This window comes from Fistularia commersonii, chromosome 20, assembly GCF_037954325.1.
Source record: "Fistularia commersonii isolate RoL2024-O1a breed Wild chromosome 20, RoL_Fcom_v1.0, whole genome shotgun sequence".
In the NCBI taxonomy this organism is placed as follows: domain Eukaryota; kingdom Metazoa; phylum Chordata; class Actinopteri; order Syngnathiformes; family Fistulariidae; genus Fistularia; species Fistularia commersonii.
Genome location: NC_141303.1, coordinates 8,915,027 through 8,939,263, shown reverse-complemented (window position 1 = coordinate 8,939,263; position 24,237 = coordinate 8,915,027). Strand labels below are relative to the sequence as shown.

The 24,237-nt window shown below is 37.7% G+C and overlaps 2 protein-coding genes across 4 annotated transcripts in view; both read right to left on the bottom strand.

Moving 5' to 3' along the window:
- akap12b (A kinase (PRKA) anchor protein 12b) overlaps positions 1-17,810 on the bottom strand; it is a 42,936-nt gene extending 25,126 nt beyond the window's left edge. The window contains exon 1 of the mRNA XM_086166700.1: positions 17,685-17,810. Coding sequence (XP_086022826.1) covers positions 17,685-17,795 — 111 coding nt within the window. The 5' untranslated portion in view covers positions 17,796-17,810. The remainder of the gene's footprint in view (positions 1-17,684) is intronic.
- Positions 17,811-21,203: 3,393 nt separating this feature from the next.
- Positions 21,204-24,237, bottom strand: part of mthfd1l (methylenetetrahydrofolate dehydrogenase (NADP+ dependent) 1 like) — a 30,391-nt gene continuing 27,357 nt past the window's right edge. Inside the window, exons 27-28 of one of the 3 annotated variants that reach the window (XM_086167435.1) lie at positions 22,441-22,564; positions 21,204-22,215 (exon numbers count right to left, since the gene is read on the bottom strand). In XM_086167435.1, coding sequence (XP_086023561.1) covers positions 22,475-22,564 — 90 coding nt within the window. In that variant the 3' untranslated portion in view covers positions 21,204-22,215; positions 22,441-22,474. The remainder of the gene's footprint in view (positions 22,216-22,440; positions 22,565-24,237) is intronic. The other 2 variants (XM_086167434.1, XM_086167436.1) reach the window with 2 other exon arrangements.

Below are 24,237 nucleotides of genomic sequence, written 5' to 3'. Positions count from 1 at the left end.
CATGTTATTCACTAAATAATGCGTATTTTAAAATCGGAGATTCATTTCTGTGGTCAGGGGCTTTAAGTGCATGGATGTTCTATCTGGAAAAACATCTGAACGGAGTTGGAATTTCTTCAAATTTGCCTAGGTGATGTCTTTGCGCAAAAACACTGCTAATCATTATCATTGAAATAAAAAAAAGATTCAGAAATGAAAATTTTCCAATTATTCTATTGATGAGTGATTTTTAAACATTCAATAAGGATAATTTTCATGTCAAATCCTTTTGTCTATTTAAATGTTTCAACTCGAGCGGGAGGAGGACGAATTCCATCTGAAAACTTACAATCTGTCATGCCATTCCTGTCGGGGTGACTAAGAATAAATACCATGTTGGTCTTGTGAGAATTCCAATTTGTGTTCATCACTTTGCAAAACTTAAACTGAACTGACCCCAAAACTGGTACCTACCACACCATCCGAGATGCTTTGAATTCCTTTCACAAAATCTCAGACGGAATATGCTAAACTTTCGCCGCCAGTTGTGCATTTTTTGACGTCTGCCTGACCAACACGGTCTGCCGCAAAGACCTACAGACAGACTTAGATGGGTTAGAAAAGTTCATGCAGGAAAGGTCACACCACATCTGCTGCGTAAAACAAAAGCTGGGAAAACAGAGGGAAAGTGTTTTGTCTGCAAGGCTTTAAATCCAGCTTTTCCAAAACAATTGGCAACAGTTGGGACAAAACATTTTTACTCTTCTGTTTTACTGAATTCTGCCAACTTCATCGAACCTGATAAGAAAATCCAATTTACTACGATAGTATTTCTATACGAGCGGAATCAAAGTAGCTCCGTGAACATAAATGAAGAGCATGTAATGTTGGACAAGTAACAGGGAACGCCTCTTGCTTCCACCGCTCTCAGACCTTTTCATTGCAGTCTCATCCACATTAATCATAAGAGGCTAAATGCTCATGAAGGACCCTCTTATCCTCCTCTTCTCCAGCCTCATTTACTTGAGTGTTTACAAATTCTTTTTGACTCTGACTTTCAGCCAGTAAAACTGTGTGGCCTTTTAGGAATATGCTGAGTCACGACTTATAAATAAACTTGCATGCACAGTTTGATTCAAACTGCCTAAATCGAATTGCTCAACCAAGCAATCGACTGATAAAAAGATAACATTTTAGTGCAGGGTGTGGTCAAAGACAGAAAATCTTCTTAACCTATTTAAGTCCATCACGGAAATATTTAATTTCCTTTAGTGGAAATGGTCACCGGCCCTGCCTGAAAACAAATATGACAAACAACAAAAAAAAAAAAAAAGATGCTGAAATCACCAAAAAGTACTTTTGGGAGAAATCTCCTGTATCTATAAACTCTCAAAAGATATGAGGTATTAATACACATATGCGTTGCAGTTACTTTAAACTTAACTTGTTATGAAGAAACGGACTAAAGTTTTCCTTTTGTTAGATCACGAGTTTGACTTTCCATAAAAGAGCAATTTTTCATGGAATCAATAAAATTGTTAGCTGCCCGGAGTATTTTTAATTTTCAAGGCACTGGGAACACGAGTGTGATCCTCCCTGACAAACTTCATCTTGTTGGGAAACTTGAGAAGGTCAAGTCTGTGGAGGTTCTCAGTCGTCCAGCTCATGGTCTTGTCGAAATCTTCTTGTCGCGGCAACTGGACTTCAATTTCTTAACTTACAGACAGAACTGAAGAAGCCTCTCGGACGAAGGTTGAAACGTCTTCAGGTGAAGAAATTCAAGTCTGGTTGCCACGACAAGAAGATTTCTTCTTGAGTGAGTCAACATACTCGAAACAGACAAATCATTTTTCTGTTCTTATGGTTTGAAGGATTCAAAGAGTGTTTTCTGTTATAAGCACGGTAAGGAAACGTGTTTCCCTGTAAAATGACATTTTATTGTTACTCTGCTGTCTGCAGTGAGTGCCAGATAGTATTACAAGGTGCAACTTTCACATTATTTGCATTTTCATTTGTAAACCCTCCGTGACTTTTCACAATTCTGAGAGAAACACAAATCATTGGTAGAGAAATTGTGTAATTCTATGGAATTGAACATGAAAATGTATTGGATTTTTAATGTACTTTTACTATGTGGACTCAAACAGTAAGAAGAACCTAATATTTCAACTCCAGCACTGATTTTTCTCCACTTGTTTCCTTGACTTGTATTTGTCACATTTACTCCTTGGCTGAATTTCTACTCTTGAAAAAGCTAGCTCCAAAGGAGAGATGACCTGCCGTCTCTTAAATCACCCCCCAAAAGCCAGCAGAGGTAATTTATATCCCTTTAAACAAAACACACAATCCAGAAGGGGAGAGCTAATGGAAAAGAAGAGGGTGACGCAGCTGTTAAGTTATATCTGAATAGGGCTGTGCTCACCATGCAACAACAACCAAGTTTTTGTCATTCATTATACTGTAGTGTTTTAGTCAGGGAAACACCCGTGTGACGGTAAAACGTCTGTTCAATGAACGATAGCTGCCTGAATTACAACTGAGTGTTCCTGCTCAATTCCAGGTAAAAAAAAAAAAACAGAATTCATTGCCAAACCCAAACCACACCCACAAAATTCCCACCAACCCCAAAATCACACAGAAAACAAGCACCAACATAAACCCCAACATTCGTGACCGGCAACAATACAAATTTTTTTTTGTCTTTTTCTGACTGTTACGCTCCAGTGACAAAGGAATTTCCCCTATGGAGATCAATAAAGTTTATCTTATCTTATTAGAATTAATTAAAAAAATGAATGTTTGATAGAATTTTCTGTCTTCGAACAGGTATCAAATTTAGCAACTTAACGAAACAGAGAAATTCAAATGGACAATTGTACATGCAATGGGTTCATATATGTTTTTAAGGTTAGTCCCCGAAAAAAACTAATAAAGAAAAAGTCCTGCGTCAGATTGGGTTTCTAGATTTGATACGCTGGCTATCGAGTTAACTTGGTCCGAGGAAAAACACACAGTGGAACCTGCGGTCAAAGATAACAAGCTTAAAGACTCTCTGTGGGGTCGTAGTTTGTTCGTGACAGTTAACCTCACAACCTTTGACCTATGAGGTGTGGTCAGAGGCTCGGAGCAGATGAAAGAAAGGAGGATGATGCCTATGGAATGGTGGTTGGGAACAGGGAGCAGGGAGGATAAAGGCAGGAAAGGTGAAGGGAGATGGAAAAGAGAGGAAAAACTCAGACAGACCCAGGCGAGAGAAATAAAATTGTGCTAAAGATATGAGAAGCAAAAAGTTTCATTTTTTTTCTTACTTTTATTTTTGTATTGTATTGGTGCTTTATTCAACAATAATAATTAAATAAGCAAATATGATTGAACTCAGTGTTTTGCCTCTATATACTCCTTCTTTGTTTCATTTTAATGACATGCACCAGGAGGCTGTTTGATGAAGATTAAAAAAAAGATCGAAAGATTAGTCAAAATTTCCACTGTGCTCGGGGAAAATCAGATTTTTAATGGCAGACGTCACAAATATTTTTGAAACATTGATACTGATGTGTGAATATCAAGCAAACACATGTCTAATGTGGAAACTTTGAAACCTTCAGGTCGCCAACATTCAAACAGGATTTTAAAGTGATGTAAACACAGTGTGTCAAGGTGTTTATACAAAATAGAAATACAGTTTAAATCACTAGTCATATTCTGTAATTATATTGAATTATTCTAATCTATTTCTCATATTGGAGAATAAGTATCTTCCTTAGAAAACTGTATAATTTTCTTTTACCACATCAAGACTCATATTTAATTGTTGAATAGATAACTGATTTTGAGACCCATTACATTTACATCAAGTGCCAAAAATTAATATACATCTACTTATTGTAGTGGAACAAAGGTTTTTATTAGGATTTATTGTCAAGGCTGATGCTATTTCATCACAAGGCAGTAATATGATCCATACATTGAGCGTATTAAACACCCCTCCCCCCCAAAAAATCAAGAAAAAAAACAAGAGTAATGAAAGGTATGTGTCAATAAATATTTTACTCACATTTAACAGAAGGTTTCTGGGGTCTGTTTTTCCTTCTTCCTTCATCGTGTCTACTCACCCCTGTCAGCCCCCAATCGATTATCACTGACCCAAGCACATACCCAAGATCTAAGACAGACCAGACTCCAAGAAAACTCTCACTATTTCCACAATCCATTAACTCTCAGGTGTTCCAGCTGTGAGTACCTGAGCTTCTGTCTGCTCATGACCTATTGGTTTGTGTGTGTGTGTGTGTGTGTGTGTGTGTGTGTGTGTGTGTGTGTGTGTGTGTGTGTGAGTGTGTGTGTGTGTGTGTGTGTGTGCCCTTGTGCGCAGTTCAGCATCATTTCACGTGTTACTTAAGTCAGGATCATAACATACAATATCTTTAAACCACACCATGGAATCCTAGAAGAGATACAACTGCACGCTGCAGTAAATACATGGAAGTAAATCCCCCACCTCCTTTTTCCTTTATCTGTTTATGTCTGTGGTCGAAAGAGCAACAAGTGAGGGTCTTAAAGCCTTAGTTTATTTCTTCAGTCATCAAGACCTGCTACTGATTATTTTTGAAAGATGCTGGTAGTAAATAATCAGTTGCTACATATGATTACTTGCTGTGCAACATTTATGAAACATATTTTTCATGTATTTCAGGTTTAAACAATATACTGGAAAACAAAAAAAAAAAGATTTAGGATCTAAAGGCACTTGTTAACAATTCTTTATTTATTTTATTTATGTATTGAAAAAGGTAATAACATTCAAAAATAGTCCACCCTGAATTTGGTGATTGTAGAAAATTTAAATTTATGGAGATACAATACTAAAGAAATGTATCCAGGTCAGTTTATGGCCACTGTTTATCCTCAAGGTATCCAGATAAAACTTATTAGGCAGCACTGCAGTTGGAGCTTTCATTAAGAGTTTGAGAGATTTGGTTCTTAGCTTTGCCTTTTTTTTAACCACTAAAATGTGAACAACTCGAGACAATGTTTCATCTGTAATCTGATATTCTGTAATATAAGTCAACCTCCCTCCTTCTCAGTGTTTGACTGCCAATTGTGTCCCATCCCATTCGGACTCACATGATGTGAAAAGACATTAAGAGACTGAATGAAATAAATAAAACAGCAAAAAAGTATTTTTTTTGCAACCAAGAGGAAAGAGACAAAAGGTAAGAAATGCAGTCCTACAGATTGAAAGGTGACCCTCACTGTCCTCACACACCTGTTAGTTTTTTTCTACCTACATCAGTGTATCTGTAACCCTTAACCTGGAGTCTCTATACCTCCCACAATTTGTCTGTTTTTCATCATCACCATTCCTTCATCTGCACTTGAAGAGAGAAGCGCACCAAACAACAACAGCCTACTTGCAGAATACGCCCCCCCCCAAGGGCACAAGCATAATTAGGACACTCTGTCCAGGATTTGACCCTCAAGGCCTGCGTTTCTAACTGGGTTGAAATAACAAATATAACCCATTTGTTGACCCTGCTGTCATGAACCTCAAAATATCTATGAGCTCTGATAAGCATCTGAGCTCCACAATCAAATGTGAAGGAAGGTGACTGGTGAGAAAGTAATACAAATGCTATAAACATGCTTTTAATTAACCAGACTTTTTTCATGGCTCGAGGCCTCAAATTACTCAAAGATTATTGCCCATATGTGTGATCTGGGTTTTAGCAAAGAATCAGCATAAAGGGTCAACTAATTCACCTGACTATCATATGAACTCTGATTAAACTTCTCATTCTGATTATTCAAAAAATACTTTACAGACCCTTTTTGGTCAGTCTCTATAAATGGCCAAAACATTTCTTAAAGATTAAATCATCACAATTTGCCAGTTATTGTTATATATAGCCTCCTGCAGCAGATGACACTGCCATACATTTAATTGTGGAATGCAGACAAAACATGTCTTAATAACTGAAAGGGGTGATTTTTTTAAAGCCTCAAATGAATCATAACTGCCATATAGTGGCGCTATAAAAATAATATTAAAAATAAACAAAGTCATGAATTTGCCCATCCGTGACAGCTGGCTCCAAAGTTGACAATGTTATATGTCTTACTTGTTAATCTTATTGAAATATTATATCTGAAGTTTTGCACTTGGAATGCTTCAAAATGGACAGGAGACGGACCAACGGGCCAGTAAAAAGTCCCAGGCTTGACTAAGCACTTATAGAGGACAACATCCAGGGGGGAAATTTGAAAATTTAATGTGGTCTTTCCAAAGATATCACCAAAGATGGAAGAGCAGAACATTTGCCACATAGTCAAACATGTTTGGAAGTTGAAGAAGCTAAAAAATTGCCAAAACATTATATCATGGGACTTTACATAGTTCTTAGAACTACGTAGATAAGTCAAATAAAAAACAGCCATAACACTAAAGTTAAGCCCTCAAACACAGGAGCTCACAAAAATAATAGGAAATGACACATTTATAACCACATTTCACATGGACTCATATGAAGCCAGACCTTGACTGACACTTTTTACGCGTATTTCTTAAAATAAAGCTCATTCATTCAGAGGTTGTTTTTTTTTTTGTTATCTACTAAATTTAAATCAAATATATTTTCTCTTCTTATCATGCCTTAGTTGACACCAACCCAAACCATTTTTAGCTTTTCCTTCTATAAATAATACGCTGTAGAAGGGACACTGACTTGAACCTAGAAAATCTAGATCAAGAACTATTGAGTTGACGTGTGATATGATAATAATGTTTTCTGTCAGGAAACCTTTATGAAACCTATAATGTGAAAATACACGCAAGGACTCAAACAATGCAATTTTGGCCAAAAATTATAACAAAGGTTTTGTCTGACTTAAAAAGTTTCATAAAGAAAATACCCCTCTTAAAACTGTGTGGCATACGGTGAGCAGTTGTCGGCATTTGCGGAACGTCATAATTCTTCACCTGCCCCCCAGCAGTACTTGCCTGACAGATTGAAGCAGTGACCTTTCTGTATCAGACCCACCTCACTGACCTTTGAAAGAGGTTTTCTTTGTCTGTTTTTCTTGCTCTTTTGTTTAAAAGTCAGTAAAGTCTCAGCGAGGTACAAGATTCAAAGCAAAGATTCTTGGGCGTACAGGGTGTTAAGGATGGGGCTGAGGACGCATCCCAGAGGAGCGCCTGTGTTCATGATGATGCTGGCTGAGGTCCTGTTACCTATCTTGACAGACTGGCGTCTGCCAGTCCGAGTCCAGGAGCCAGTCACAGAGGGTGGGGTGCAGGCCAAGGGTGGACATTTTGTGTGTGAATTTGTGGGGTATGACCATGTTGAATGTGGAACTGTAGTCCACAATGAGCATAGGGGGGGAGAGGGAGTAGTGGCGGGTGGCAGCTATGGTGTCTGAAGTGGACTTGTTGGGCCAGTATGCTTCTTAGGAAATAATCCCACACTGAATAACTTTTAAAACAGACAATGTAATTCAATGTAAAAAATATGTCTAAAATGTAGTTTTTCCTACAGAAACCTTTCTCAACTTCTCTCAAGCTTTCCATAGTCATTTGTCCATTGTTCTTGTTATTATATTGACAGTGGGAGCGTTCAGTCAGATGTAAGTTTTCTAGGTCAAAACAGAGACATTTTAAGAACTTAATAACCAAATCATCTAGACAAAGCTTTCTCGTATCTTATGGGGTCACATTTGCTTTGGAGTTATCTAAACACAGCTAAAAGAGACATGTGAGAGAAATCCAATTTAGAACGTTTGTTTTCTTGCCAAAGACAAACCCTGCTGCTGAGTTCTTCCTCCATCATCTCATTATTGGCTGCTTCAGGAAGCATGACCAGTACATTGACTTGTAATGTAATTATATATTCAAAAAGGCAAATGATGAGAAGGGCATTCTGTTGTCTGCACACGGTGTTTGACTATCTGACTATTTCAATAGACATCAGTTCTCCTTGAGTTGACATTGCAATTGGCCCCATCATTTTTCAGTTTTCCCTTTTTTTGGGGGAATCTTGATGGATGGGCTTGTCAGCTTGCTCTTTCAGCTCATGAGAGAGTTTCACAGGTTGATTGTGCAGATAGAACAGAAACATGTCTCTCCTGTGTAGGAGGTACTACTTCAAGGATCGGACTGATTCTTAAATAGTTGTGGGTAGGTGATGGGTTTGTGTTTGGGGTTTATGTGTTTACTTGATTTTTCAAATGTCTTTTTCTTCCCTTTTTCACAATCAAGAGACAAAACATGGACTCTAAAAATGCAACATTTTTTGGCGGAGCAACCATGTGACGGTTTGAATTACTATCACAGAAGAAAGAGCCATATGTTGTTTCATTTTTATGCCAAACAATGGTTTCTTTTTAAACACTGCTTCATTTTGTAAACCCAGTTAAAGCTTCATGAAGCCTTCACAGTTTCAGAACAGGTAATCAATTACCAGTGAATTCTGAATAAATGTAAAAAAAACAAAAACTCCTGGAAAATGCATCCTGTCCAAGCCCATATCAGCAGCCACAATGTGTAGCAAGAGGAAAACTGTCTGTCAAATATGAAATGTAAACCTGCATACAAGCACTTTTGATCTGAAGAAGAGGAAGCAGGTGAGACTGTTTATGCATTGTAGAGGAATATTGATATTAGGAGGAGGGTGGCATCTTCAGACACACATACAGAGAGGGATTGTGACTAAATCCTTGAGAACAAGGATATGTGTATTTGGGGACTTTTAACACTGAACATTCATATATAATTTGAGGGGATTTGTTCTAAGTATCTTCCTCTGTGTTGATTTAACTCTAACCCTATGTGTAACTGGACAAAAGTTATCTTTTTAATGCTCAAAAAAATACAACGATAACAACAAAAACAACATCTAAGCCCTGGCTCATCTCAAGGATTATTCATTCTGTATCTGATCTTTTAGACAGGGACTGCATACAAATGTCCATGATATTAAACAGTGTAATGCTGACCATAATGATTTTGGTCTTTACATATCTTTCTGACAATCAAAGCAGAGCAAACTGTAAACACTAGCCAGGGCCAGCCAAGGAATAACATTTTCAGCACCTCCTGTGTTTTTGTCCTCATGCATTGCAGGTTGCTCTATTTACAACTAAGCGTCAGGGTGCTGTGTGTTCCTAATTATCTTCAGGCAGATGCAGGTATCACAAGATACTACTTATTGAGCCCCAATGTCAAATCAGCTCTATGTTTGGTTTATGATACACATTTAGCCAGCCATTTAAATTCATTCCTTATTATGGCAGTGATTTTGGCATGTTATAATGACAGCTGTAATTAATTGTATTAATGAAATTTATTATGGTCCTGCTTCATTTTGGTGGGCATGGCTATCAATCAACCATAATGAATTTCCCGAATTAAATATTCAAATGGTATGACATGACAAAAGACTGCTATGAAGAGGGATGGATATATTAGGAATCTGTTTTGTTATGCACATGTAAAAGTCACAAGTCCCCGAAAGGCATCTCTGTTTTAAACATAATGCAAATACAACCTATTAAGACCAGGGTTTATTGCCCAATCTCCTTTCACACAAACTAACTGTAAACGGAGAGCAATACGTGTGTTATAAGCTTGTCCAATAGCACAATCTCCAGCAGTTCAGATGCACCGATCAGACAAGCTGCCCCACCCTACATGAGTATGCTAACCAAGATAGCAATGATTCACCATTTGTCCTTCAAACGCTCTGACGGTCACCAGCAAAGCACAGATACACACATTGCTACACACAGACACACACCCATTCCACTGGGCTTTGAGAAGCAGTTAGTGCTGCGTCAGGACCATCTGATGAAAAATGGATGTCCTTAAAAAGCAAAAGAGAAATGCAGCAGGAGAGGATGACGAAAGAGGCACATCAGGAACATGAGCTTTTTGTTTTTGTTTTTCTCCTCTATAGCATACAATTATAGCGTTTAACACAAGAGCCCAAGATTATGGAAGAGGACAGCCCATGAGCAGATGCACAATAAACTGGAAACCAAATCAAAGCTGCAGAAAACAAAGGAGTTACATGCAAAATTCCATGAGATACGTTCTCAATGTTGTTTCTACATACAGGCTCCCCTACACTCTGAAACGGACTCATTTCATGTGTAACCCTATACTTCCGTAATACATGGTCAGTTTAGCCAAATAACTAGAGGTTGAACATCATTTAATCTGGTGTAAACCAGATACATTTAGAAGGGGGAAAAACAAATGTTGGCTTGGAAACTCAAATGGAAATATGAAAAGTAACATTTTCTTTTCAAGCAAAATTAAATAGGTTGGTGTTTCTCCGCTGCACCAACAAAATAGAGATGAATCACGGACCCAGAGGAGTGGAGGTGTAAGAAAGCACAATGGAAGCGAGGCACGTCCACAGAGACACATGATGTAATGGGGGTGAGAGAGTATATTTTGAGCTCAGCATCGCAGTGGAGGAGCCAGGGAGACTAAGAGAGAAACACACCCTCTTCTCAAACACTGGACAATGGATGAAACAAAACAATTTCATGATAACCCACTTTCTTAGTGTTCCTTATTATTTGCTTTTATAAGAGGAAACCCTCTGAAATATGTCCAAATGCTAATGTTGCCAGATAATGGTAATCAATGAGCACTGCGATCAGTGAAAGCCTATCCCTTAAGGACCGATCATTTATACCTGACCACCCAACAATTCTTCTACCACTTCTGCCATCACTCATAATGCCAGGCTATGTATGTTTGTGAACACTGTCATAACTTCCAAATTGAATAAAATGGCATTTTCCAATTTGCTTTAACACAATTTCACAACTGTTATTTGATTACGGCGCCATAACCATTATGCAGCTATTTTAAACAGCTGCTCTTGTCATGATCATCTCTTTGGAATAACTTGAAAAGCCTTTATGTCCTACCTGCTTTTTATATGTGCAGACTATCATATCAAGTCAGTAAATAGAGCCTAAATATCATTCACAGAATCTTAGAAAAGTTGTCTCCCACACTTTATGAAACCATAACAAAGAACATCTTCTTGCAATACCATTGACCATTTTTAGAGCCTAACCGATGCTGGTGTTTTGAAGTAAAAGAGATCCTGCCTCAATAATTTGCTCAATGTTCAAGCTTTATTTTAAATGTTATCAAAATCGTCCAAACTTTAACGCACGATGATGTCCAGTTGTGTGGACATCAGTAATTTAATGTTTAGATGAAAAACACAATATCAGCTGTCGTGCCTATAAAAAACTGTCACTATTGGATTTACTAGCATTTACATCCCAACTTGGAGTTAACTGATATCCTGACCACTTTGATTTCCAGAGTGATCATGGAGGAGTTTTTGACTCACCATCAGGTAAATGTTGTTTTCAGTCTGAAAAATAACTGTATAAACTGTTGAAAATTATACTTTTATGTGCATGTGAATAATGCACATCAGGGTCATAAAAATAAGACAACCACAACCACAAAGCATAATAGCTTAAATGACATAACCTAACTTTAAGTATTGAAGTGTTTGTTAATTGTGTGCTTTAAAATTGGTCAGCTTGAAGTGTTTAAAGGATAAATGAGCTGGAACATTGGTCAGGAATGCTTCACCAACACAAAAAAGAAGCTTTGTCTTTGATGACATTAATGTTTTAAGTCGATGCCAGTTTTGGATCTGATATTGTCCTGTTCCCTCATTAGATCAAATTATTGAATTGAACTCTAATTTGTTGAGACGTTGTTTGAAGAGGAATAAAAGATGTCTGCTTTTTCACATCCCGCAGATATTTTGTAGTTCTTTTACCTTCTTAGAGTTGGCAGGGAATCTGAGAGATGGAAACTAGGAAACAGGCCGAGAGACAGACTTATTAGCAGAATGACATTTCCTGTCCCTCAACACCCATGAGAAAAAAGAAGATTAATACCTTTGATTTAATCCCTTTTTCACTTAGAAACCTTGAACGTTTACAGTGGGACGGGACATTATCAGTTCTGGGTTCTAAATGATAGATAGATTTTAGATCAGAGTTGTATAAATAAGCTCATGAATGCAAAGGTTGAAAGAGAGGCTGGGTCTAGACAGTATATTTTTGGCAGCAGTAAGTCTCACACACAAAACGAGATGGCACGCAGCTTAGATGGACTTGATGTTGGCTGATGCAAAAGTCCACACTTCATCTTTCTCGTCTGCAACAATCTAATCCTACAATTGCTTTCATGATTATTGCTCAGTCAGTCTGATTTAGTGACTATTTAGTGATACAAGGAGCATACAAGTCCTTGACAGTGAAACTTCTACAAATAGGAGGGTGAATATAAATCAACAAGCAAATACATGAAAAACACATCCATTCAAATGAGTTTCTGTGTCATGTGGATAAATTATATAGGTAGACAGTACACAGTGCACATTTTATTTGACTTTTTTTAACAGTATTTGGAGGTTAAATACTCAGTTTTGTGCAATTCAGATGGGCTACATGTCTTTTTGGTCATTTTCACACTCAAGGGTAGAAATTAACAGTGAAAAAAAGGTTCACTATTTCATTATATTATGAACAAAACAAGAAATCTCTAAGCTGAGAGAATGAAAGTCAGATTAAGGTATAATTGGTCAGTTAAGATAATTTTTCCAATTGCAATTCTGGAGAGACTCAATAACAGAGCCAAGGAATTAAATATCTGAATAACTGCAGTAAATTCATAGGTGAGTGAGTGAATAGGATGTGCAGGTAGTGTCCTCTGCACATATATTCAGAATTCCACTATTTAATAGTTATAGATGATTAAAGGTTCTATGAACAAGAGGAAATGTTTACTTTCGTCATGTAAACTGAACACATTTAACAAGAGGAGTTATTAGATTACATCACACAAGAATTTGTCTTTGAATAAGAGATTTGTGTCTTCGGGATCTGAGACCCGAGCTGGCCATTCTTTACTTTCACTCACAGTTTGCTCTTTTTTTTTTTTTTTTCAAAACTTTGGGACCATTTTCACTCACTCAGCCTGTGCCATCAGTGCCATCAGTGAACAATCGGCTGATTCATCCTCCTTTTGGGTCATGCTGGCAGGTCCCCTCTCATTTTCTCTCTTCGGTCTCAACACCCGTCCTCTTCCTCTCCTCAACCAAAATGCGGCTCCAACCCCTCCCATGTTCCTTCCTCTTGTTTTGCACCGGTGCACACAGGGGCCAACGGGTTGTCCCCCATACCAGCATATCCTCAATGGAGCTTCTGTCTGACCCTCTCTCTCTCTCTCTCTTTGCTAAACAGGATAATCAGAGCCACAGCAGCGTCTGATCAGCCGCAGCTCATTAAACAAGAACGTTCAGGCCTTAATCAGCGCACATTAACTTATATAATATGATGCAGGATCATTGGAGTCACTACATAACATGATGTGGGATCATTGGCGTCACCCGCTACTCTGCTATTGTGATGAATGGAAATGTGAAATGTCTCATCTGATTTCATAGTTATTAGTGGTGTAAAACAATTATTCTTTCATTTAAACACAGGAGTACTGCAGTTTTATGATAGTAACAGGAATTTACATTGCTAGATGAAGACCTTTATTTACCTCCAGGGAATTTATTATATATAATGAAGTGAAAAACCAAAGAGACAGGCTTTGTGTATATGATTTTTTGCAATTCCTGGTTAGCTTTTCTACAGAGTTTAATGATCACCTGTTTGTAAGGTGTACATTTAAAGGTTAAATGTAAACCTAGGTTTTGATTATTTCTACTACATTCCTTTATTTAACGTGTATCAGTTGTAACGGCATGTATACTGTGTTGTCTGTTATGATGATTTTAACTGTGACAACAAAAACTTAAAAAAAACAACAAAAAAAAACAAACACAAACTAAAAACTCCTTTGTTCTGTGTTCGATGAAAGTTCTTTAACTTATAATCAGAGGTTTTCAATAATACCATCTAAGCATGTTAAAGATTATACAGATATTTAGTCATACATCTGTATTATTTAATAATGTGTTCCGTTTTGGTATGCTTCACTACAAGCCAGGTTTCCCATTTGGGATAATAAAGTGTAATTTCTAGTCAACAGCATCCAAAGTTACACCGTCACATTCAGCCAATAACACACAAATTTGTCCGAAGACTGTCCACGGTTCTGACTTAACGCATTCAAATGCTGAGCGCAGTGAATGAGATGTAATAGAGATTTGGATTTTGCTCAAAAAACGGACACAGTCTATTTATTTGCCTTTCTTCTGATAGGTGGCCACTCTACCAAATAACTGAGGCCAAAAAGAACTAGGAAACATCTTGAACTAGTGTAGATGTGCACTTAAGGGTGCGTCCTCCCTCAGTGATGTCACCAGATCTTTACTGTAGATATAAACATTCACTTTATATCCCGGTGAATGAACATTGGATAATAAAAGACTTACTCATAAGATTTCCCAATATGGGACCAAATACCATCATAATGTACTTAACAAATAGCGTTGGGTAATTTCAAACTCACTTCCAAATGTACATGTTTATTTTTAGGGTTTTCTCAGACTTGCAGTAATTTCACAGCCCTCAGGGGAGCTGCGAGAAGTAAAACAGTCCTAAGGGGGTGGCGGGGGGGCATCATTGTGGTTTTGCAGCAAAATAAATATTCAACTCTATAATGGACATTATGTGGGGTGAAAACATTTCCTTTGTCAAAACATTTCCTTAAAAGAAATTAATAACAGCAGAAGTTGAGATTTTGTGTTATTTCTCTGAAACAGTGCACTAATTTTTATGTGGCCAGTGAGAAAGAGGAGATCTCAAAGCCTAAACAGGGATACTTTTCAGAAAGTCACATTACTAGCTTTGTTTGCGGGAAATATTATGAGTGTTCGTACAAATATCACATGTTGTATATAGAGTATGTATTGTGTAGATTGCGGTTCCGTTGAATCTAATATTCCATTACAACCAGAGCAAATCAAATTACTCTACATCCTAACCAGTTTATACAAGTTGAAACAAAACCAATGTTTTCATTAAAATTCCAGTTTCAAAACATATGCACCGTAGACCACATTAGTAGTGGTAAGATGAAAGAAGAAAAGTCTACATGTTAAGACTGGGAAATAAAAGACATCATGGCATTAATACAAGTCTTGTGCAACAACACAACCTCCCTGAATGCCACTCAGCTTTCCCCAACTCATGTAAACATCTGCTGGATGCGACCCTAATCTGATTATTTTGATAACACTTGTGTGGTAGTTGGCGACAGTGAGGTATGAGAAGGGCGGGGTGGCTGTGGTGGTGCCGAGGGAAGCATTGCTAACATTCCTCTGGGGAGTGAGGAGGATATTTATTGAGTGTGTATTATAAGGCAAAAGGGACAAGCACACACCTCCATCAAACACCAGTCTTCTTCTGCTCAGTGTTCTCAACACACCATTAACTGCAACTATTCCGTCATGTATCCACTTTGTCATAACCATCCCCTTTTCTGTTTAAGCTCTGTAAATGTTTACATACTTTGCATCTAAGATTAACTTAAGATGAATACTTTTTCAATGTTTTGCTGAAATATCTGGTGCTACAGAAAAGGTCACATATTCCCTGACGGACATAATAATTTTGCCGGAAAAAATATGGGACCGGTTTGAAGTGTTTGTCTCTTGAATAATTGCTGAAAAGATGTGTAGCTATGAGAGTATTAATATACTCATAAAACATGATCAGGGCTGGAGAACTTATGGATTTAACTGACTGAACACTGTAAAGGTGACTGTATAGTTTTTCTTTGCATCTTTTCGATTTTAACTTTTTTAATTGTTGTTTTTCAAAACACTGTAGTAGACAGAACTATCGTCTGCATACAGTCTGTTGATTTTACAATTTTCATCCATTGAATTCCAGACTTAAGCAGATAATGTGGATCCCAATAAAGGGCCTTTGGAATTTTGTGAAATGAGTTTTTCACCCCACGTGTTCTACTAGAGCCAAAGACAAAGAAAGTCCGGAGATAATATGTCATTAAATATATCGTATTCATTTCACTGAATCAGATCTACTGTTAACTTTGAGGATCAAGACAAAACCAAAAAAATCTTCACTGATGTTTCTCAGGTCCCCTTTAGTCGCTAACTAGTCAAAGACTGATGTGAATATAATCAATTGCTCTTTTCATTTTTTGGAAAAAAAAAAAAAAGTAAAATTACTGTAATTGTTAAGCTTTGCTGCTGATCCTCTGTTATGATTGATCTGTGTGTGAGACTAATAATTAAAGACACACTGCTAGTTTAGCCACGTTCTCCGAGGACAGCTTTCTTATCATACATACGTCTGATGGTCTACATATGTGTTACCTCGCCCTCTTGCAAATGAAAACCACCAAATGCAATGAACACAACAAGAGCTGCGGTTTTGAAATGACCCATCTCATTCTACCCACACCGCAAGAAGACCAAAGTGACACAACTATTGAATGATATATGTGATCACACAACATGACAAAACACCCTGAGGCCACACAGGTGATGTCAATTCACTGGAAAACAACTGGACAAACAGAACCAACATGTGAAAACAACAGCAAAAGAACACACACATTTGTGAGAATTAACCAAAGGTACGAAGGCAAATCCAACGTGTGTTATGTTCTCTGAACCGCATCATTCATCTCGGTGTCATTTGACCTTTGAGCACAAGAGAGGTCACAACATCTAACCTGCTGACCTCCTCCTCATAAGAAAAAAGTCAATAAATGCAATAGATTATATAAGGCGTGAATAGAGCAGGTGGCAAAACATACATAGCCATTAGCAGGCACTTTTCAAATATTCACTCACACAAAGCTGAGCAATTTACACAGAGGTAACAGTGCTGAGGCTGCAGGACAGCTGTAAAGATGACAGCTGGAACACATTGGGTGAAAAGAAAAAGAAAAAAAACATCCTTAAAAAAGGCGGACACTGATACTGGCCAGAAATAGTGTCGTCCCAATGTCATAAGCAGGGAGAGTTTTCCCTAATTGGTTGGTAAAGTTATTATTTACTGATTTGTAAAATCCTGTCATTACACAACATCACATTAAATATGCATACAGTGTTTCTAGGTATACACTGTCCCCTATATTTTCTACATCAATAGTAAACACAGTGTCTTGTTATAGTCTCCTAATTTCCCTACACAAAATAACTGTTTTGAACATTTCAAAATACAAAGAAGGCAGATTGGGAACCAGAATTTACATAAAGGTTGAGCAATCTGTTGAAAATTAACATTTTACTATGATGAATCGCAGTTGAAGCATGGATATCGCTTTGTGAATCCATGTGTAATATATTTCTGATATTTATGAATTTTCCAAACCCAAATTTACTCTTTGCCCTTTAAAGCTAAGCAAATAGAAAGAATTATGGTAAAATTCTTGAAAAAAAAAAACAACCCCCAAAGATGAACAATGTAACGTTCAAAGACAGTCGGAATAAATTTTTGCTCGGTTTGTGTTTTATTACTGCGGGACATCATATCAGCGGAGCCCATTACTCAGCAGAAAACACCGCGTCAGACGCGCACGGAGGCTGCAGAACGGTGACGTGAACGTTGACACGGAGTTCAGGGGAGGGAGGGAAGGGGGAGGGAGTTGCAGGTAAAAACGAAGCAAAATGGTGAAAAAAAAAAAAAAAGGGATTTAAAATTAAATTCATCAGTAAATGCTGTAGGGTTACCTTAATATCAAGGACGCTGCCTCCCTCGTGGAGCGAATTCACCTCCGCGTCCGGAGCCGCAGCATCCTCCTGTCTCCTCCCGTCCTGCGGCGCAGAGCTCTCCGCTCCCATAGCAAACTCACACTTCTCTCACTTCTACTGAACGCTGCGCTCCCGAGCCGAAAGCGAGCGACAAGAGCTGCGGACGGGAGTATCCCAGCGTCTCTACAGAGACCAAAATAATGATGATAATAATAATAATAATAATAACAAACAAAAGAAATGAGGGAGCTTTCGGAGGAGCCGCACTCGGGGTGGCCTCTCTGGTGTGATGTAGAGGAACGAACTCTTTTACCCCCCACCCGCGCCTCCACCGCCCGTCGGTATCACATGGGGCCCCGGTGCGCCGCGCCGGGCACGCCTTGCAGCAGCATCAGTGATGGAAGGCGAGGTGAGAGGAGGGAAGGTGGATCGGTCTCCACATCCACCGGGGAAACAGGATGCAAAAAATCGCTAATCGTTGTCTCAGAAAAAACAGACAGGACATCTATTATTTGGTTCTCTCTCTCTCTCTCTGCTCTTGGTTGAAATATAAAATTTGAAAAATACACACACATACAAACCACTCAACTTGATATTGCTTGATTATTTTCAGACTTCTGAGGAAAAAACAAACAAAACAAAATTTAGTAAATAGATAGGGATGTTTTTATGGATAGTCAAATTACTTTCTCCATAAATGAGGATTCTGACTCCGGTACAGAGGATTCAAACCCTTTGTCTTTGTATTGTTTCAAAGATAAACACACTAATGGGAGTTTAAAAAATAAATAGTTTGGAATATTATAAATAAAAAAAAAAGTCAAGAAAAAAGGACTTTGAGTACATTAACCTTTCTTCCTCTCATCAGTTAGTAAAGTTGTTTTTGTCTGAAAAAGTATTTACAACACCAAAAGTAGACCTATGTTGTTGTATATAAACATGTTTAAGTAAATGTATGGTTCTGAATCATAGTTGTGTGTGTGTGTGTGTTGGTAATTGGTTCCCTCTGTGTGATAAAGCGCCCTTGCATCGCTGACGGAGGAATGATGTGCAACTTTAAAATGTTAATTGTGGGTTGAGCCCACTGCTGTTTGTCTGGAATCTCTGAACGTGCAAATTGCAGCTCAACTCTCAAAGCCAAGTTTACACAAGCCTGGAGGGAGGCACCCCTCCCCCCAGTCTAACCAAGACAAACCTCAAAAACACAGGACAAAAACACAAACACTTCGAAATAAAGATGGTGTTCGGATATGAAATTATGAATCGTTATGATGAGTCATTTTTAGAGATTGAGATCAGCAACATGTGATCAAGTTGATACCTGATACTTTTGTTTCTATATACTTGGGGAAGTAATCCTTATCCGGTGAATCTTGAAACTTGGCTTTGACAAGTATAGTACTGAACCCACTTGAGACCATTCCAAAATTGATTATATTTAATATCAATACAGACTAACACTAGTACACTCTTAATGTGACCACATTATATCGTGCCTGAAGCAAACGACATGGTTTATGGGAATCACTATGAGCATTAAAGGAACACAGACTTCGTCACACCTGTGAAAACAGTGCATGTATAAATGACACACCATCAGTTCCGTTCTGGTAGATATTATCTTACCTTCATTTTCCTGTATCAAGGAAAAAAAAACTAACAACAAATTGGGTAGTTAATCCCAAGAAATGTTTGACAATTTAAAAATGTAAATGACAGAAAATTGAATATCATGTGCACAATAAATAGTGATTGAAAAAGGTTAATTTAACATGTTTTCAGTGTCATAAAACTTGTCACTTCACTTGTACTCTGGTTTTAAATTCGGTTGGACCTTTAAAACCAAATTTGTGCAGCATCATTATCGTGTTGTATACATTTAAACCTGAAGGTTAGATTTAAATCTAATCAAAAGCTACCCTTTAGCAAATAACAACCTGTTATCCAGAGGCAAGTTTATACCTGGCACTGCACAGAGAAGACTCTGTTCAACAGTAGGTCCTGTTAGCTGCTGGATGGAATACAGTCTGTTAATGCTCAAACACCCAAGGACAGCATGGCAGCAGATGCCACAAGAAGTTATTGAAACTTGAGTTTCTATTCTGTAACTTTAGGTCAGACTTCATACATTTTCATTTTACGGTTTTCTGAAATATTCTCAATGCATTTCCTTACCACCACCACCACCACCACCCCCCCCACCCCCCCGCCCAGAATGCCAATTGTAGTCACATTCAAGGGTTTCTTCTATCTGCATTAAATATTGTCATGTATTTATTCGACAAAAATCTCCGCTCCTGTGAAACCAGTGGCAATGATCTATAAATACGGGCTTTCAAAACCAATAAAAGCCACTGAATTATGGCAAAAGTCCACAACAGTCTCTGAGAATAACAAAGTTTTGAGCCTGTGAGATCAGAAAGTAAAGGTAGACTAGTAAGGTTATCCTACTACTTTACCTACTACAGAAATTAGATCATTTTCAAAATGTTTGAAAACCATTAATATCAAAATAATTTATGTCTGATTACCATTTTACACAAACCATGAATGTGTGTGTGTGGGGGGGGGGGTAAAAAGAGGTCAAGATATTCTCCTGAGTTTTACCCATTCTAAACAAGTCAGCATGGTCGTGATATCCAAACGTTAATGGAAGTGGTCTTCTACTTGACCAGACAAGTGAAAAACGTGCAAAGCATTATACAAAATTATAAACTGTTCTGACAATAAAATTCTTATTCAGTCTACACAGAATATTAACACACTTAAAAAGTTAGTTTCAGAAAGGACCTGGCCTTGGTACTGAAATTTCGACATTGTGAGTGGAAAATATGAATTTGAGTGCAACGCCTAGAAAGGCCAAACCTCCAATCATTTGAACAAGAACCTTAGCACAAGTACCATAAACAAGGATTTTTCCAAAAACATTGCAAAGCAATGACAACCCCCAGTCCACCCCTCGCAACACTGTCTTCAAATCTGTCATCTAACTACAAAAGAGCTCAGTCTCTCTCATACAGAAAATATGCCGTTACAGTGGTTCTGAAGAAATTGGCACATTCCTGCAGTCTTGACTGCTCTTTAAGGGCCAGATCTTGCATGGTGAATGCAGAATAACAGACTAAGCAGGCATGGAATGCCAACTATGACAAGCACACATGTGCATACATGTACATTGGCTCCATATTGGAAACACAAACACCTCTGAATGACAGATGCAGCACCCTGGGTAGCTGCTGGGGGCCCCCAAATCACTGGCTTCCTGGCAACCATCCCACATGGATAGCTCTTCCTGTTTCTGTCGAGCAACATTTGGAAAGAAAAAGAGAAAACACTTGTATTTTGAAAGCTGTGGAAATTATGATGACAATCCCTCCTGCAAGGGAATGTAAAGTTTCCATGAGTAAATTGTTCAAGAAAAGTACAATATTTTTTTCTTTGTTTCAAGGAGTTTCCTTCAGAGTACTAGACAGGAGAGCAAGATGAGAAAGACCAGAGCTGAATTAATTTTATTAATATTTAAATAAAGGCACACACTTGATATTTGGCATACAAATACTGTCAATGAGAATATACAGTATATTAAAAAAAGACTCCCAATGTCAAGTCCTTTTAGTTGGAAAAGGTGACATTCAACTATATTTTGTTTACTTTTTTTACCTGCTCAAAGACAGACAATTAATATAATCTTATTATCATTATCTATTTTTTTTTTTTTTTTTTAAATCAAAGTACATTCAGTATTCGGAGTGCAAAGTTGTTTTTCTTGCATAAAAATTGAAATAGGAAGTTCACAGCAATTTTCAAAAGTGAGATACGGCTGCCTTAACAAATACAGTTAAAAAAAAACAATGGAACAAATGGAGTATTGACAGTATTCTCTACCAAGCAACCTGATCCTTTTGGGAAATGAATTGGAACCTGTGCACCTGATCAATGGTGCGAAAACATAACAGCAAAAGGAATTTCAGACGCTTGAATCACAGGACATGTAGAACTGTCAGAAATAGTTTGTCATGCAACTAACACTTGACTAGTGCAATTGTTTCGACATGTAACTGTTGTACCCAACAGTTAAGACGAACGCCGGACAGTGGCGTTTTAGGGTACATCAATGATTGGATCTTCTGAATAAATTTTGTACATTTGAGTTAAAAAAGCTTAAGGAGGATATAAAAGAAGCACTGTTGTAAGACATGAATAACTTTCAAAAAATGAAATTGAGAATCATAACAAAATGCTTTAAACATCAAGATGCAAAAAAATATTGTAAAGGTCAAATGCATACAGATATACACAATATGGGTGAGGAGAAGAATAAGAGGGGAAAAAAAAACATTTTTTTTGGCATTTAGTAATGCTGAAGAAGCTCATGCTTTGGTGAATGTTTTTTTTTCTTTTATCAGGACACATGACATGGGTGCTCATATGTTGAGGCTTGTTGTTGGGAGAAAGAAACCATTTCCTGTCAGAGGTTCAAGTCTGATGATGAATCGTGAGAGCAGACTGCCTAGGGGAAAAAGAAGAAAAACAGGATGAGAAATATCGTGGTGTAAACGAGAGAAAGAGAGATCTCAAGCTTAAGCTTTGGTACTGAGACAAGAAAGCTAAAATCTCTGGGGAGGAAGTAAAAATAAACAATTAAGTGGAAAATAGCAGCTCAGAATGTAATCACACAACTGATGTAACTGAAAGACTGTTTTGTTTTTTTTTTAAATGGAAAATATGTTCATACACAAAGTAATACTTTGGACACTCTGCCAGCCAGCTTAGAAGAGCCCAGTGATCTCCTCTGTGACCGGGTCGAGGTCAATGTCATAGAAACAAGGTCGAGTTGGGAGTCCAGGCATCGTGCTCATCTGAAAGAAACATTTTAAAGCAGTGGGTCAGAATTTTAAAGCCATTAATCACTTGGGCTTAAAGCAAATACGTTACTGTGTCATCTTACTCCTGGAAGAATTTGAGACAAACTTTACCATGTCAGAGTCAGAGCTTATGTGACTTGACCGGTACAGTTTTGAAGGAGGAATCTGATGAGGTCTTGATGCCCTCTGAGTTTCAAGACTGAATGCTCCACATGACAAAGTTATGAGCAATGTAGAATAAAGTAAATAACAAAATAACTTTCAAGTTTCCTTTTCTTAAAAAGGACAAAAAAGCAGTGACAATAAGGTTACACTGACATTAAAAAAAATAGTGTAATAAATGCTTGGGTGAGAATAGCCTAAATAATTGGGTTTTTGAAACTAAGTAGAATGTTGAAATCTAGAAACAGTCCTTGAAAGGGGCCTCATAAAAAGGGGAAACAAAAACTAAATAACTACCAAATCTTTTTACCAAAATGTAATGTGCTGATTGAGTGCAACACCAACAGGTTATATAGTTTAGAGTCCTAGAACTCCAAACTGCAAGATGATCAATGTGTTGTGTTGATAAACTTAACTTTAGCAGATTAATTCAATGACAGTTGGTTGTCCCATTGTTCACTTTCGACAATGACATAAAACAGGCGCTGCAAGTGAAATCAGAAAAGTCTTTACATAATATCATCCTGGTAAAACGTCTTGATTGTCAGTGTGCAAGAACCACTTGCTGATTGATATTATTACTATTTGATTAAATTCTGCAATATTCTAAGAATTTGAGAATTTGGCAGATAAGTGGCTTCATGCTCCCTGGAGAGAAAAAAAAAGGAGACTTAAACAAACAGACTTTTTAAACCACTTAAAAAGGGTGGAGCACCAGATGGAGTTGTATTTTGTCCAATTCAACAGCTGAGCATGAGAGTACCTTAAACTTGTATCATGGCAAGCCATGTGCATTTGCAGTTAGAAGATTGAATAAGAGAAAAGAAGCATGTGAGGAGAGTAATTGCATTTGTGATGGACAGGCGAGAGCATGTGAACAGACTCACATCCAAATAAGATGTGCACTGGGTTCCTAATGACAGCATGAGCTTTAACTAACAATGTAACAGGGTTCTTTTCCATAAGGTTTGTGTCAAAAGGAATTGAAATGGAAAACAAATAAAATCCACAGTATTTGTTGCATGGCAGAGAAAAGAATCATGGATCAACAGCAAATACTTCTCATAAAACACTTTCCTCTCTCAAAAACCCAACCATATCATCCAAACCACAGAAAAAAAAGAGATCAACCTTCTTCTCTTTAGACAGAGCAACATTCTTTGCATGCCTTCTTCTTTTTGACCCAGGAACAGATTTATGGGCCCATTAGTGGAAATGAGACAGGAGGAAGTGACCAGCCAATTTCCTGTCTAAGGAAACGCAGCTCCCCAAGTAAACAGACACAGAACGAAGAGAACATGCTTACAGCTCCACTGGGCAGACAGCAATGGCTCACTCTTCCCGTTAGCTCTGATGGAAAAAGCATCATCATTAAGCTTTATGCATTGATGCCTCATTTGCAAATTTAAAGGAATTCAATAGGACTGCATTATGTCATAATCTAATGAACTGCATTAGGACCACTAATGGATGGGCATTACTTTTTTGCGAGCCAAGCTTGTACT